Source organism: Spea bombifrons, chromosome 5, assembly GCF_027358695.1.
Source record: "Spea bombifrons isolate aSpeBom1 chromosome 5, aSpeBom1.2.pri, whole genome shotgun sequence".
Lineage (NCBI taxonomy): Eukaryota > Metazoa > Chordata > Amphibia > Anura > Pelobatidae > Spea > Spea bombifrons.
The window spans coordinates 29323294-29341280 of NC_071091.1; the positions used below are offsets into that span (position 1 = coordinate 29323294).

General features: G+C 39.3%; 1 protein-coding gene across 3 annotated transcripts in view; it reads left to right on the plus strand.

Annotated features, from left to right (window-relative positions):
• Positions 1 to 17987, plus strand: part of ANO10 (anoctamin 10) — a 114071-nt gene that overhangs the window by 19484 nt on the left and 76600 nt on the right. For all 3 annotated transcript variants that reach the window (XM_053467970.1, XM_053467973.1, XM_053467974.1), the window contains 2 exons: positions 909 to 1100; positions 1382 to 1510. In XM_053467970.1, coding sequence (XP_053323945.1) covers positions 909 to 1100; positions 1382 to 1510 — 321 coding nt within the window. The remainder of the gene's footprint in view (positions 1 to 908; positions 1101 to 1381; positions 1511 to 17987) is intronic.

The following is a 17987-nucleotide window of genomic DNA, read 5'->3' on the forward strand; positions in this document are numbered from 1 at the left end:
ACTTTATTACTGTTGATCCTTTGTTTCATAAATCAGGAGCAGTTATGAAGTTTGCATGCCAAGCGATGTAATCAGCTTCTTGGTTATTGTGTAATGACATCACAATATATTTCATAAAGGAGACATTTCTATAAAATGATCTTATAGGTATTAATTTATAAATGATCTTTTTTTATTTTTTTTTACATAGTTTAATGTCGGATGTGGCATAATGTGAAAGTATGTGTAAAATTGAGCAGACGTAGTTTTACGTGCAAAGCTGTTTACTAGTAACTAATGTAACATAATGGGAGTTACAGGGCCCTAGAAATCCTATCCCCTACGAATAAGAGTGTTGTATAATCCAAAATCCATTGTGTGCACTTTAATGTATATGATAGCCGAGTGTCCCCTTGACATTAACATGTTTTCCCTTCAAAATGAGGGGCTCTACATTTGCATTTGTCCTCTTTCCATGTCCCCAGTTTCTTGGCTTGCAGGAGATGCATTTGGCCAAACACACGCACACTATACTTCCCACCGGCCAGCTTCAGTGCTGGCTTTCTCATGAGATTCGGGTCCAGTGAGACCGCCGTGCAAAGAAAAATCTTCCATTGCAACAAAATGCCAAGCTGTCCATACTTTATGTGTTAAGGTTCAACTCTACAAGTCTCATTCTTTCTATAATACACACATGAAGAAAGCAGCAGCCAATATCTCGCTCACAGCCAACCTGACAAATTGTGTAAATCTTGGGGAAAACCATAAATCATTAATGAAAATGAATACATACATTAATGGATTAAATATGTTCAATTTGGGCAAAATATTTTTTGATTCACTTTTTTGTTTATCTGCAACTTAATCCTGTCTCTGTCTTGTATTCTATGATTTTTGTATCTATTATTTACGTATGTTTTTATTTGTAGGGCACATTTGATGATTACTTGGAGTTATTCCTACTATTTGGCTATGTGAGCCTCTTCTCGTGTGTCTATCCTCTGGCAGCTGTGTTTGCTGTACTTAATAACCTCACAGAGCTGTACTCGGATGCGTTAAAAATGTGCCGTGTCTTTAAGCGCCCGTTTTCGGAACCCTCAGCCAGCATTGGAGTATGGATGGTAATTGATTTCATTTTTTTTATATGCCTTTTTGTACTTTGATCAAATATTTCTTGAATTATTCAAAATACAGGAATACCCTAAAAGGAAACACAAGAAATAAAGTAATCAATTATTAAAATGAAAACTGAACTTTTAATTGATCAATTGAAAATAATAAACTAATATAATAATAATATGCACTAAAGGAAATTCTTAAAATAGTTGTATTTGCTTAATTTCATTAAAAACCCAGTATTACGATGTTTGTAAAATATGTTGTTCGTTTTTTTTTTCTTTAGTTGGCCTTTGAGACCATGGGTATTATATCGGTAATTACGAACTGTGCACTCCTCGGGATGTCCCCGCAAGTCAATGCAATGTTTGAAGATTCTAAAATGGACCTGATTTTGACAGTTGCTGCTATAGAGGTACATCATTTCCTTTTTTTGTTACCCTCCATCGAGTGTGACATTGACCTGTTGGCGGCATGTCGACCGGTTGGTGGTACTGCCGAATTTTCATTACGATGCCTTATTATAACTTTCACGCAACATGCTTTCTTAGCAGCGTGATCTGTAGCAAATTGAATTAGCTGTTTTTTGCTGGCTGTGAGCTCTCATGCGGATGCAGTATTTATGAGATTCTCAAAATGGATCAGTTATCATTATTAATGGCATTGACTGTTTTGAAAGACATTAGCCACATATCTGTCTTTTTTTCCTTGTTTTGTTTCCTTTTTTAATCTTGGATTTGTGAAACTAAAGAAAATGACAATAAGATAATTATTGTACATGAAATACAAATATATATATATATATATATATATATATTTGTAATGCACAATTCTTTGGCGTCTTCATCTCAAGTTGACTGGTTTTACGCAAGAGACACAGACAAATTGATTACTCAATAATCAATATTACTAAATTCCTACTAAAATGCCTTCACAATGTCAGGAAGGTTAGTGTCATGCTAACCGATACATATTTCTCTATCTATCTACGGATCTCTGTCACATCTGTGTCTCCATCACACTCTACATGGATCCGCCAGCACGGTTCTGGTGTCAGTTTTTGAAATATTTCTTTTCTGCGCACAGCTTTATGCCACCGCAGGAAGTATTTGGATATATTTCATATCACGCCGTCTGTATTCTAAGCTGACGGTCTTTTCTTGCTGTCTAGAGAAACAAGTGCCAGGATTCGGATTGTAGCCATGGTAATAGTGCAGTTGCCTGACCTGCTGATAGCCTAGCGTGTCAATTTAACATGCTCCTTAATGAATGGCGAATCTTTTGAGAAGGTTAATCAGCAGTACAAATGATTTCAATCAACCTATTTCTTGCCCTGCTTGCTTTCTCGGGATATACTTAAGTGTCTTGAACAGGCTGCCAATCAAGCAAAAATATTATCCTATCTTGGCAAATTGTACGGAACGTGTGTATTTTAATGACTGGCGTTCTAATCCACAACTGGTCTCGAAAGCCGTTACTTCATACATCTTTTACAATCCAGTATTTTATTTTAAAAGCATATTTTGTGATTCTATATGCTGAGGGATTCACAGGTGTTCTGGAAAATCAGCCTTCTTTTTCCCTCAAGTTCCGTCGGATGCCAGATTTTTCATAGCTACGACAAAATGTCTTTCATGAAGAAGAAAAAAATGATATACCAATTCCAAATTTGAAAGAGACGAGGTGCATGTGTTGCAGAAAGCCCAGGGCTGATTGTTTAGGTGATGAAGTAACTGCTTCACGGCAGGGATCATATTGATTGTTTTTCACAGGACTGATGGTTATAGTCCGATCAATGGTAATGGATTGGCGCGCGGTACACAGTAGGTATGAGACTTTGTAGATAATAAGGGTTGACTTGCATTATTTTACATCTGTGTTGCAGATTATGGGTGGCACTACACATGGGAGCCAAGTAAACTGGGATGCTAGAATAGTATAGGTGATACTACAGTAAATCTCACGTTAATAGTGAGAAACAAGGCTAGCCTCAACTGAGAGGGAAGCGCTTAGAATTATGTAGAGCTAAAGGCTACTTCCATTCATCCATAAATCTAGTAATTAGCTGCTATAACGGCTTCCAAGACAGATCCATAAAGTTCCTAATAATGATAATAAAGGCTTTTTTTTACTTTGAATTCTATTGCAATTAAGTTGATGTCTCCAACTCCATCACTGATGGGGTGCGCACATAGCAAGTATTTACCACAATACATGTTATTTGGTCAGTGATAAGACAGCTGGTAGAGAAAGATAATTTATCGCGCTTGCGCATTGGAGTGTTTATAAGCTTATGCCTCCACTGGCCACTTTGAACTCTCGTTTTTCTAGGAATTATATTGCCGGTGGGGTGATTGACATTTATTTCCCCGTCTGCACATAGCTCTGTGTCAGCATACATCATTATTTTTATGTTATTATTTCACACAACTGCCATGTCAAAAAAAACCGATTCATGGCTTGAAGCATTGCTGGTAGGTTAAAAAGTAAAGGCATTAACAAAAAAAAAGAAAACAAAAACCAATCTTCATCTCTGCTGCGTAGCACCCAAATGCTGGAGATGGATTTCTAATTCTTATGAACACAACATGTAGAGCTCGATTGCTGCTATTAGAACTGATGACAGATTTCTGACAGCCATGTTATAACTTCATTTTAGTCAAATGTGAATGAATATTTTCTACAGTGTCTTTTAAAAGCACTTTAGGTAAACAAGCAGCATGATGGAGCAGTAATAAATGATGATTCACTTGACACGTCTTTAGAATACAGGTATAGTTTACTGGCCCCTGTAAAGGAGAATGCATATTGTGAGTACTATAACCCGTTCTCACTCTTTAGGATGTACCAGTATGTTCTTAAAAGCTGTGCCAAGTTGTCTATAAGGAACTAATGTTACATGGGAGATTGGACAGCTTGGGCTGTTGTCTTCCAGCCGACTGACCAAGCGTAACTGTGCCGGAATACCATTATACAAAGGAATGTCCGATCACGTGATCGGGCATTCGTTTCAGGTAGGTGTCATTGCTGACACTGGATGTTCACTGGAGGACAAGAGACCCTCAGCTAGGTCTTTCTAGGCCCTGCAGGAATCTCAGATTGCATGTATTGCGGTCAGCAATGTAGGGCTATGGAGCCCTGCTTACTGATCACAGTGTGATCAGCCCTTCAAAAAAAGTATAAAGAACAAAAACAATTGTTCACAAAACAATGAAATAAGCAATGCAGCTATCATATAGAGTCATTGTCCCGTGTGCTGTGCAGGCTTTTGCGCTTATTACCAGAACTGGTTCAGTGTTTACTCCATAATCTTGGAAGTCTTATAGCCCTGCTGCGCCAAATATTGAAAATTGGTAATAATTATAATTTGATGCAAACATATAAAGGAAAATATGTGACACCCAAAATTACATTCTTAAGACCAGGAAGAGAAGGACTTTGCTGACCCCATTTAGAATAACTTACACCCCCTGTCCAAGGATGAGGGAATTGGCTTTTGCTTTAATGTGTGGATATGCAATTTGTTAAAATGCACCACTCGGATATCTGTCCCTTGCAGTTTTTTGCATACCATGCGGTGTGCATGTCATGATTCATTAGTAGTGTTTAAAATATTCAGCATGCTGTCTGCCAAGGCTGCGCATTTAAACGGTGACGTAACAGCGGAATTAACGGGTAAAAGAAGCCAGAGCAACTTGACAGATTATAGGCCTTGCCGGGTCTGTTTTTCCTCTATCACATTTATTCCTTCAAATATGGAAGCGCAGTTGTATTGATCTAGAAGATCAGGGTTTTATTTAGAAGCTGACGACATGATATGTGAGAGCTAGCATTTGATTCACCTCCTTCTCTCTTTCTGTCTCCCTTAATACTGCAAATCCAGTTTGTAATGCTATTTCTAACAAGAGGACATCCAATACTCCTAGCATTAAACATTTAACCGTTTTTGTGTTCTTAATGAGACTTATATAGTCATTTGCAGCATATGCAATTTATCTAAAGGAAGTGGAACCGTAAAATGATGTGACACTGTGCGAGATGTAATTGTGTGCAGAGAAGTCACGCGGCTGCAATAAAATCCAAAGCTTTTTGCAAGGTTAATATGACAGCCTTATACTGCTTCTTTCTCAAATATGCTAATTACTAATGTACCGTATTTGCTCGATTATAAGACGACCCTGATTATAAGACGACCCCCCCAAAATCAAAATATTAATTTAGGAAAAAAAACAAAAAGCCTGAATATGAGACTACCCTATAGGAAAAAAGTTTTACTAGTAAATATTAATTCATGTAAACTAATTTTCATATTTAATAAAAGCTATGATTGAGAAAAATATATTTTTTATTTCCTTTTATTTGCCAACCTGCCCCCCCAGTTATGCACATCTGCCCCAGGCTTGCCACTCTGCCCCCAGAAATGCCTTATACCCCCCTATTTGCCACTCTGCCCCATGATGTGCCTTTTAACCCTCTATATGCCACTCTGCCTCCAGAAATGTCTTATACCCTCCTATATGCCACTGTGCCCCATGATATGCCTTTTAACCCCCTATATGCCCCTTTGCCCCATGATATGCCTTATACCCCTATATGCCACTCTGGCGTATAGGGGGTTAAAAGGCATATCATGGGGCTGAGTGGCATATAGGGGGTTAAAATGCATTTCTGGATATATATATATATATATATATATATATACTGCTAACAGCAATCACACTCCTATCAAGCCAAGGCAGCCAGTACATGCTGGAACCTGGTGATGTTAGAAGTGTGATTACAGCCTCCCTATGCCATGCTACCACCCCCACCCCCCTTACACATCCATGCTATCACACACACACACACTCATTCACAAACATTTAAATACTCATTCATTCCATTAATCACACACACACACACACTCAAACCCCCCACCCCCTTACCTGAACTGCAGATCTCCCACTCGCAGACTTCTGCAGGGGCCCGGCTGTGCGAGCAACTTCTCTGGCCCCGCCCCCAGAGGAAGGAGGGGGAGGTAGAGTTATGTGAGGACTGTGCTAGCTTCCTGTTTCCTGCTGCTAATAGCAGAGACGCTGCTCACGATCAAAGCCCGGTAAGCAGCACAACCGAAGCAGAATAAGGTCTGATTAGAAGACGACCTCGATTATAAGACGAGGGGTATTTTTCAGAGCATTTGCTCTGGAAAAAACCTCGTCTTATAATCGAGCAAATACGGTAATTACTGTTGAAATAAGATATACGCTACCGTTCAAAAGTTTGGGATCACCTCATGGAAAACGAGCTGCATAACGGAATTGCGAAAGAGTTCCTAATAATCAATTAGCCTTTTAAACTTGAATTAGCAAACACAACGTGCCATTGGAACGCAGGAGTGATGGGAGAGATGACGGGCCTCTGTATGCCTATGAAGATATAAAAAATCCGCCATTTCCAGCTACAATAGTCAAACGATCCATTTTATTTGATTTTAATGGACCAAATTTGCTTTTCTGAAAAAATGTGGATACCATATCTAGGTCTCTTCTTCAGGCATATTATATACTTTTTATGTAATATGCCAGAAGAAGAGACGTAGATAGCCTTGGAAACTTACAATGTCTTACACTTCAATTAGCCAAAAAATCTTCTTTACCAAAATGGCTCTTGTATAGTTATAGTAAATAATCCATTGGACACTGGAACGTATTCTTTCACTACGCTGAACCAAGAAATGTAGGCGTTGGGAAAGTGATGTGTCCCACTCTACATGTCTCCAAATTGGAGCCTGCTCAAGCAGTAATGGCAGACTACTTGCCATTACAGAAATTTTCACTGCCTTAGTTTCTCTACTATGGAGTTTTTATCAAACGAACATCCATATCTGTTAAGTGTCATTGTGTATTGGGCTTATTCCTGCAATTATGTATTACTAGATCATTAAGATGGACTTTCCCTCCAGACTCAACGTTGGTAGCCATGTTTCTGCATGTGTGCACATACACCATATGCTATTTAAGGTCTGTGAAAGTGTTTTTTTCTATTCTTGACTTGTTTGGAGCACAGTGGAGGAACCATAGTTTTTGTATGTGAAGGTTATATGATCTGTCACCTACAGAATACAGTCAGTGGCAGATGTACTCCTGTAGTCTAATCAAAATACCACATGCTTAAAAACACAGGAAACAGAATTGTCAGATCTTGTTAATCCAAACGCTAGCTATTTAACCACATTTCCAAACTGTATTGAAATCAAAGGGCTTCGTATAAAATACTATACGTTTTTACTCCTTTGTGTGTCAGCGGAGGATTTTCTTTACCATGATGAATGAAACGTTTTTAATCCATAACAGTGCTTGTGAGATTGATATTCAATCCGTTAAAACTACCGTGCCAAGGAACACATGGAATTAGTTTTCCAGATGGAGTTAATCCTACTGTTCTTCTCCTGTTTAGTTTAGAGAAGTCATTAGGCTGTTAATTGGAGATATCATTTTATTGCAAGGATCTTATAGGATGCATAGGGGGCCCGTGTATCAATTAAACAATGCCATATGTTGGTGAAATTGTCTAAATATACACAGGCTGTGTTCAATATGTATTCGAACCAAAAGAAGCACTTGGAAGCCCAGATTGAAGCTTATTTTTGATAAGTACTTCAATAAATTGCATGTTTGCCTTTCTTAATAATATACTTTTACGCTTTTTCGTTGATTTCATACTGCTTGGTAGCAGTGCTTGAGTTAAGGGCCTATAAGATAGAACATGAAATGTTTTTTTTTTTTTAATTTATATATATATAAATTGTTTAATTCCAAGGAAGATATACAGATCATTCATGGCTGACACTTAAAGTACAGCAACGGAGGCATTTTAACTTAAATAGTAATAGGTCATGGCATTAATGAAGGAATGAAACAAATACTGTAATTCCTTTTTCACATTTTCTATGTTTTAGCTATGTTTTGTTGACCGTCCTTTTTTGCTGAAATAATGTAGTCTGGAAGCAAAGTAGGGCATGTAGCCCCACATGTTCATCAATAATAATTCTTTTTTTTAATATTACTTACTCTCATGCATTTTCTTCCATAACAGTTGTGTGTTTCTAAATTATTTTGTGGCTGGGAACATGAGCAATTCTAGATCATTCAAGACCTGTGACTTCTTAGTGACTATTAGCTATATAGACTATAAATCAGTGGTAGCCAAACTGTAGCCCGAGAACCGCATGTGGCTCTTCAACATGTAATGTGCAGCTCCTGGAAATATGTTGGTCAGTCCAACATATTTTCATGCCAGCTCACGCGGACCTCAAACAGAGCTCCTGCGAGTTCACTCTCACACTCACTCTTTCTCACGCTCTGTCTGTGACTCCATACCTTCTTCTTCTTTATTCATCCTCTTCACCTGTGTATCACCTCTATTGACTATGCCTTCCAGATTACTTAATCTAAAGGGCGGAGCTACCACACACACCTCCTCTCCTGATTGGAGGAACAAAGAAATGAAATTATTTCATGACATTGTTTGTCAGAAATAAACAAAAAAAAAACCTCACAACTTAAAGTGACAATACAGCCATCAGTCTCCAGACCTGTATGACAGGTGGTCAGTGCTGCTGCAAGCAACACTTAGAGCCTCCACCTCTTTTGTGGCTCCACCCATTTGTGACTCCAGCCTTTTGTGACTCCGCCCTCACCAACTCACAATTGTGGCCGGTATTTTTTTGAGGAAAAGGTGACAACCCTACTTTTAGAACCCAAGATGAACTATGTTTTCTGCACTCACCTCCTGCTCACACTTGCTTGTTCACATTGGGGGAAGCTCATGGTTGTGCCCTATGTGCTCCTCAAGGGATATCCACTAATGATTTATTTCTTTGTTGACATAGTTAAGGGTTCCATATGGTTACACCAACGGACACGTGTTTGATTATAATGATGTTGCTATAAGAATGTTTTCTTCCTTTTTTTGTCTGCGTCGCCAAAACATTGGCAAACTGAATAAATATTAGATATTTCATATTTGATCTTGAGTGTGCATGGTATTTGTTACCTCTTCAAGGATCCAATCTGAGAATCTGCTCCGTGTTCTATTTAATAATCATGTTATTAGAAACGGCTACAGTGGATTTGGAATGGCTTCCTCATCTGTACAATTTTTGTCTCTTCTCCTTTGTCTTAAATGTCTGTATTTGGCTCGTCAGTTGTGTGCAGCTGTCAAGTTATTTTAGATCAGCCTCCTAGTTATATAAGCCAGTAGTTCTTAGACAGTTTTCATTCTTAACGTCTATTGATGTTTAAATACTATATTGAACTTTCCATACTGCAGAGTATTATTATTTAGTGTTTTATGTAGCGCCATCATATTCCGTAGCGCTGTACAATGAGTAGACAGGACTTGACAAGTAATATATAACATAATAAGACTTACAGAAACAAAAGTTAAGGTGGGCCCTGCTCAAACAAACTTAGAAGAGATGAACATGTTTACATCTGTGTGCTTTATAACTCAAAAAGCATGAAGCATTGAATAGAGAACAAAGGATTGTGGTTTGTCATCTTATTCAGTAGTTTGGGAATAGAAGTAAAGTTCGCTATGTGTTTGAAACCGTAGAGAGCTGCAGAAAGCATATTGAACCCAAGGAAGAAGCTTCTGAATAAAGAATAAAAATACCATGCAGGTCTAGCGACTGAACCTGGAATTTAGTTTAAATGAAATGATCTTACCGTGCTGTTTGGTTTTTAACCACCCAAGCACCTTTACTAGATTAACACATTGCATCCTGTTACGCACTTGTCTACCCAAACATATAATAAATGTGAAATAACTTTGCGTGTTTCAGAATGGAAAACTAACTATGGTGTTTGTTTAGATACTGATCAAAGCACCAGAACCGCAAAAGCAAATAAAGCAATGGTAATTTTTTCCCAGGCTGCAAACCCAAGGAATCATGTGGTCAGATATTTCTCTGATGTCCAGAAGTACGGGCAGTGACATCATGGGAATAAAATGTACTTGATATCGATATACTTTTTTCTTGATAAAGTCATTTTTTTGTTTAAAAGTCACGTACAGGAAATTAATGTACAAATCAGACATAATTACAGTTATTACCCAGGGCATGATTCAGCCGTGCTCATAAAGTACAGCCGTGCAGGCTGACTTTTTAAATACTAAGCAAGGACACCGCTGGTATTTAGAAGGGTGAATAGTCCATTCTAGTTAACGGCACTGTTATTTAATGTAGGGTTTTTAGAGCCATTGTTCAGGGCATCTACTTAATCTGCAGTTCCACAATGACTTAAAGTGAGAGAATAATTGAAGTCTATGCTTTCCTTTGAACACAATGGGCCATATTGCCTTCAGAATTAAAGGTGCTGTTGCACCTACCCTACTGAAAGACTTTTCTAACTGTTCGTACTTTAGAAACTTGGTGGCACATAATAACCATTTGGCCCATTGTGGTCTGCTTATTCATCTTGCTGTAAAGGCTCACTTCTCTCTGCTCAAACGATGAAAAGCAGCCCCAGACCATTATCCTGCCACCACCAAATCTTTCAGTGGGTAGCGTTCTCCTGGCATTCGCCAGATCCAGATTCATCCATCAGACTTCCAGATGGTAAAGAATGAGTCCAGTACGCTTTACACTGCTCCAGCCGATGCCTGGCCATAATCATAGTGACTGAGCAAGTTAGAATGAAAATATATCTATAACTGTAAATGGTGACATGTTATATCAAAGCTTTTGAACATAATACTTTGTTTTCTTGCATATGTCAGTGGAGTAATTGGATTAAAAGTTAAGGAGGATAATAGGTAACTTCTGGATCAAAAGGATTCATTGGATTAGTCAAAGTAATTCTGTAAACTTGAGTTAAGAAACCTCTCATGAAAAAAGGCTCCATATAAGAGCATGTTAATCGGAAAGTTATTTTAGATGCTTCACACAGTTCAGTGCATCTGTTATCTACACTGATTTTTCTTGGGCCCTGTCATTTATACTTGGTATGAAATGCTTACAGGCCCGAACTGGCCATCTTGCACCCCAAGCAGATGCCTAGTGGGCCTGCGGCCGGTAGGAATGCTTACTGGTGCTGCAACGGCAGATTGGCTCGTACAGAGTTGTTTTTGACACAATTAACTATGTAACTTTGTAACCATTACAAAGGCAGATAAGATCGGCTTCCACTAAAGGGGATTATTATTTTAACAAAAGTGCGGAATAGACTTAACCCCTTAACGACAAAGCCCGTACATGTACGGGCTGCCGTTAAATAGCTGCATCGCGGCTTTGCAGCATCCACGGAAGCCTCACAAGTGCCATCCTGACGTTGCCGTCATTCACAGGATGGCATTAACAATAGAAAATGGTAATCAATTAGAGAAATGTGATCACAACATGGGAGCACGTTCTTTCAGCTCTCTCAAAGCTTTCCCCAAGAGTGGCATCACATCCTGAGTACTGTGTGGGCTGAGTGATCACGACCCAGCATTGAGCCCTGACCCCAAGTTTGAAGAACCTTGATTTAGAAGAACATCGATATGTTTTATTCACAGAATGTAACTTATATACCGTATTTGCTCGATTATAAGTCGAGGTTTTTTTCAGAGCAAATGCTCTGAAAAATACCCCTCGTCTTATAATCGGGGTCGTCTTATAATCAGACCCCAAATAGGTCTGACTATGAGACGACTAAGATCCAGATCCCCCGCAGCTGCAGGGGACCTGGATCCTCCTGTCCCCCCCCCGCCCCACTTACCGGTACTTCTGAGTCCCCGGTGTGTAGCTGGGGCAGCGTGTAGATATCTACGCGATTCGCGTAGACAACTTCCGCTGCAGCAGGAAGGAGGTGTGGTTAGCAGCAGGGGTTGTCTGCGTCCATCGCGCAGACCTTCCCCGGCTGTCAGAGATCAGAGTTCCCCGGTGCGGGGAACTCTGATCTCTGACAGTCGGGGAAGGTCTGCGCGATGGACGCAGACAACCCCCTCTGCTAGCCACGCCTCCTTCCGGCTGCAGCGGAAGTGCGAGGGATCTACACGCTGCCCCGGCTGCATGACAGGGAAGTCAGAAGCTCCGGTAAGTTTGGGGGGGGGGGGCGGCGGAGTGTTAAATGGGGGGCATAAGGCATTTCTGGAGGCAGAGTGCTCTGTGAAATGCCTTTTAACCCCCTTAATGCCACTCTGCCTCCAGAAATGCCTTTTTAACCCTCTATACGCCACTCTGCCTCCTGAATGCCTTAAACCTCCCTATATGCCACTCTTCCCCATAATATGCCTTTTAACCCTCTAAATGCCAGAGTGGCATATAGGGGCATAAGGCATTTCTGGAGGCAGAGTGGCACATAGGGGGTCAAAAGGCATATCATGGGGCACAGTGACATTTAGAGGGTTAAAAGGCATATCATGGGGCACAGTGACATTTAGAGGGTTAAAAGGCATTTCTGGGGCAGATGTGCATAACTGGGGGGCAGGTTGGAAAATAGAAGGAAATAAAACCAAAATATTTTTCTCAATCATAGCTTTTATTAAAAAAAAAAATAGTTTACCTAAATTAACATTTACTGGTAAAACTTTTTTCCTATAGGGTCGTCTTATATTCAGGCTTTTTCTTTTTTTCCTAAATTAGTATTCAGATTTGGGGGGTCGTCTTATAATCAGGGTCGTCTTATAATTGAGCAAATACGGTAATTATTTACTGTGATACATTTATAAACATTATTGTAACAACACTATGTATGACACAGGCTTACCAAACATTCTGCGCTCCAAAGGAGGGACATCTGGGGAGGAAAGAGGGGCAGAAGTTTGGACTTCTTGCATAATCCCGCCTGCTGCCGCAATGTGGGTGTTCCGCTCCCGCCAGCTCCCGCCACATTTGTGGCCAATCACGCCCACCTCCTTACCTGAACTGCAGATTTCCCACACAGTCCCGCAAGTCTGCCTTCGAGTTGCTCCCTCACAGCGTCTCTTCTCTTGCTCCGCCCAGGAACAAGGCGGAGTCATGGGAAGTGACGTCACATCATGTGACTCCGCTTTGTTCCTGGACGGAGCAAGAGAGGAGACGCTGTAAGGCAGCAGCGAGAAGGCAGCCTTGCGGGACTGCGCGGGATTACCGGGACCCGCAGGTACGGTGTCTGACCGCCTGCTCCCACCCGCAACACTAGCAAGACCGCCCGCAACTTTTTTGGCGCCTCTCAATGCAGTCCTCTAGTTTGGACTACCAAAAAGGCGTTGTCCTTTCTGAAGAGGGACACTTTACAGTTGTGGATGTGCAGGGAGCTAATTTACCTATACCAGTCAACCCCATCTAGTGTTGAACGGGAATAACATATTAGGATTTCTTTAAACTTTTTTTTTTACTCATTGTACTATTAATTATTTATCAACACTTGTTAATATACATTCATTTTATTCACTTCTGTGCGATCCACATTAAAAGTTTAGTTCTCTCAATTTTGTGTTTCCATAGCAACACAACACTTTCCCGCAAATTCAGCTCTGAAATTGTCCAATTTCATGCTCAATCTTTGAAGACTCTAGTTTTCTAAATGATTTGAAAATATGTGATTCCACACCAGGGATCTCGGTTTCAGGCTCCATTATCTACATATCTTAAGTTTTTAGTCTCAGCTGGTTTTTATTTTGTTTTTCCACACACATGCTGGTGGGTACAGTTACATTTGTAGGCATGGGGGTCACTGAAAAATCAGTGTCCATCCTAAAACTACATTTTATACGTAACTTTTCATAATTATACTACAGACTAGAGAGTAGAACTGCACTGATTACTCATATATGGATAACAGATCATTAGAAATGTGTGGAATCTTTCAAGCCCAATAATTAGTAACCGACTAATAAAAATGTATACCAGGCTGGACAAACACATCTCATGAAAGCCTAGGATCTGGGGACCGAGAAGGAGGCAGATGTGTAGGTGGCAATTCTGGAGAATGCATCCATACATTTGCAAGGAGCAAAAATGTACATTAAAGTGCATTAAAGTTGGCTGGAGTGTCCCTTTCATTCTATTTTAGTAAAATTATGCCATTTAGTGACATAACCCTATATGCAGTGTCAGAGCTTCTGTGCATCGTTTGACGTGTGCAAGAAAAGGTAGTATTAAATGTTAGTTTATTAGGATCAGGAACAAAATGAATACTTAAGTAGCAAATCTACATTTTTTACCGTTTCTAAAACAAGTTTAAATCAAATATCTATGTATGCAGTTTTTTTTATAAAATAAACAATGTATTAATGAAGCATATAACATTTGTCATTAATCATGGCATTAAAAAAACCGCCTGTGTCCAGTGTGTTGGAAAGGTGCTGTTCCACTCATATTAACTGCATTTTCAGATTTTATTCTTTAATAATATAATTATGTTTCTGTCACAACAACCTCTCAGAGTTGCGTCATGTTACAGTTCAGTGTTTCTGGAACTACTTATGAATTAAGTAAAATTTTATATAATTAAATAAGTATTTTTGATAATTGTCTAGGAATTTGACACTACTGAAACTAGCGATGCTTCTGATGCTTATTATAGTTGCAGATGTGTTAAGGGTCTGCCGAGTAGGCAGCAGCCCCTTTAACACAACATTTGGCGGTTTTCAAGTTGTTAAGAATAACAGAATTGCAGTTACGTTTCCTGTTTCTTCTGATGTTATCACACAATGCAGTTCAACCTCTTCCTGACTGCGTACGTATTTCTAATGCATGATTTATAACTGGTATAGGAAATGGGTAATGATGTCAAATGCACAACCGTGCCCAAGGGAAATTGAATTTAAAAATAGGTAGGCTGAAACCTAAATCATAAAAATTGTTGCTATATGCTGTATAAAAAGTTAGCACAGCTTATAGACAACTTTTAACTCTCCAGTGATTATTGAAAAGTTTATTTTTGGTGGGAGCTACTACTACTTTAATCAGTAGATTACTTAAATGAACTTGATCTTTACCGTCAAGCTATAACTTCTTCGATTGCCTGTATTTACCAAAGGCAAAAGCAGACCATTGCAGTTATTACAAATTTTTTGGTAGATTTACCAAGAAAGGAACAGCTAAAAGCAGAATAAAATGTTTGACACAGACTAGCACTCCACTATATCTCTGCTCTTATATCTAAATACTCTTCTAATCACAATATTGGCACTGTCCGCAACGTGTGTCTGGCCTCAACTAGTATGGCTTCTTCTCACTTCAGGAATTCACCTGTGCTGTAACTTTTTACTGGAAATCCTTACCTCGATTTGGCAGGCTCACCCCCACTTAATCTATCTTTAAATGCTCACCAAAAACCTACCTCTAGGCATAGAGTCTGTCTTCTTTATACCCCAGAATCTACACTACAAGATCTCACCACTGACTTCTCCACCTGACCCTTGCTACAATCAACTCATATTTGCCCAAGCAGTCCCTGTCTTCCGGGCTTATTCACCCATACCCTCCTAACAGAATGTGAGCACAGAGCAGAGCCATCTTCTCCTTCTCTACCAGTATGTATTATATGTGTTCCTGTTAATGTGAACGTAATTGCTCATTTTGTGTAATAATATTAATACTAATAATAAAAATAGTTTTATTGAAAATATTTCCCTGCAAGATTTCCTTTTGTAGTGTTTACTCAATTGAATCCACCCAGCTTTGTTTTACGTTGGAGTAAAGTCTACTAGGGCTGAAACAACTAATCGATAAAATCGATAATAATCGATAATGAAAATCATTGTCAACGATGGATGCGGGAGGAGCCAGAGTGGTGTATGGGAGGGGGAGGAGCCAAAGTGGTGTATGGGAGGGGGGAGGAGGCAGAGTGGAGTATGGGAGAGGGGAGGAGGCAAAGTGATGTATGGGAGGGGGAGGAGCCAGAGTGGTGTATGGGAGGGGGAGGGGCCAGAGTGGTGTATAGGTGAGTTATAGTGGTGTATGGGGGGTATTATGAATTTCAGGGCATATAGGGGGTATAAGGCATATCAATATTAGGCATATCAGGGGGGCATAAAACATATCTGGGGTAAAAGGTATATTAGGGGGCTCAGTTGCATATAAGGAGTTATAAGGCATATCGGGGGCACAGTGGCATATCAGGGGCACAGTGGAATCTGACATATAAGAGGTATAAGGCATATATGGGGGCAGAGTGGCAAGCTGGGGGTCAGATGTGCATAACTGGGGGCAGTTTGGTAAATAAAAGAAAATATAAACAAGGCTTTTTTCTCATAGTTTTTATTAAATATGAAAAATAGTTAACATATGAATTAATATTTACTAATAACTTTGTATTAAAACCTAGTTTGAGAAACACTGTGTTTGGGTTCTTGTAGCTTTTATTATTATGTCAGTAAAATAAGAAGGTGAATAGCGAGAGGCCATTGCAATAAAGAGATGAAAGTGTAAATTGTACGTTTTTTATTACATTATTTTAAATTTTAAAAAATTGCATTTTTTTTATCCAATTAATCGATTAACCGAAAAAATAATCGGCCAACTAATCGATTATTAAAATAATCGTTAGTTGCAGCCCTAAAGTCTACTCATTTAAAGCTGCTGTTAACATACAGTATTGTATTTGCTGTATAAGTAACATTGAACAACCTTTATCGGAGATATAGCCAATACTAAGACTTTGTAATTACATCTGCCTTTCCCGGTAACATCATGCGGGATCATCATCTTAGTATCCGTGGTCAAAAACGAATAGTTTAATTAGTTTGGATTTGTGCAGTCCTGATAAAAACCCTCATTTGTTTTTGCTGATTTAATAAATATACAAAGTATGGTTATACAAGTACCTGACTTTTAAGCTGCATACAGAAAGTTTGACTGCCGGAACCCCTTGAAATTTGGCACAATACAGTAAAGCTGGAACTGAGTTTTTTTTTTTTCTTCTTTAGCCCTTGTAGAAATCTCTTTTGATAATTTTAGCTCTAGAGCATCATAAACAAACAAAAAAAAATATTAAGCGGCAAGCAACCTAACCTGTCTGGTCCTATTCTGCTGGAACGTATTTGCATGAGCAAAATAAATGGTTGCGATTAGCAAATATAACAAAGGTGACATCATTCTACTACATTTTTGCTATCTGGCGGATGCAAGCTCCACATTAGGAGTCTTTAATAACCCCCTGCCGACCTTATTACTTTGAAGCACTTGTAATGCACATTTTTCTTCCACCTTGTTTTAAGAATAAACTGCTTCAATTAACTGAAGAGACCAAGTTATCACCCTGTATCACAATGAGTCTTTGTACTCATAGATTTATGAGAAGCGGTAGACCCAAAGTTTTAGGAGCTGTCGAACATTTCAGCGGGGTATATTTCAAGCATTATGAAGCGGCTTAGATCATCGGAACAAGAAGATTGCATAATGATCAAGTACCATTTATTTTGTTTCATCATGTTCAGCAGAGATAAGGATTCCTACAGTGAAACCATTCAAAATACCCACATCATGCTGGTGCTTTTAAATGATACTGAACAAAATATTCCCTGCAAGCCTGCTTTGGGGAGGCTGGGATTGAGAAGGTGGGGAGAGGGGAGATGAGGCAGCAATGAAAGCAAATAAAAGACCTTACGGTATTCAACAGGAAAGGTGTTTGGTAGAGTTTAAGCGTACATAATGGACTTAGTAACCACAACGGCTCCTCTGGGAGTACCTCTCGGATGAGGCTCATGTTGACACTAAAAAAGCAATGTGACTGATATCAGGCATACAGTCTTAATTAAATGTTCCGTATTAATAATTTATTATTTGATGCACTAGCCAAAAGATTGACCCTTTCGTGGTCCTGCTGAATGATAATCTGGAAGGACGCAGGTTGTCGGTTCCATTGTTGCAGGGTGGAAATTCTCCTTTTAATCTCTGAAGGTTATTAAGGCAGATGTATGTCACCATTTGGCTTCTGCAT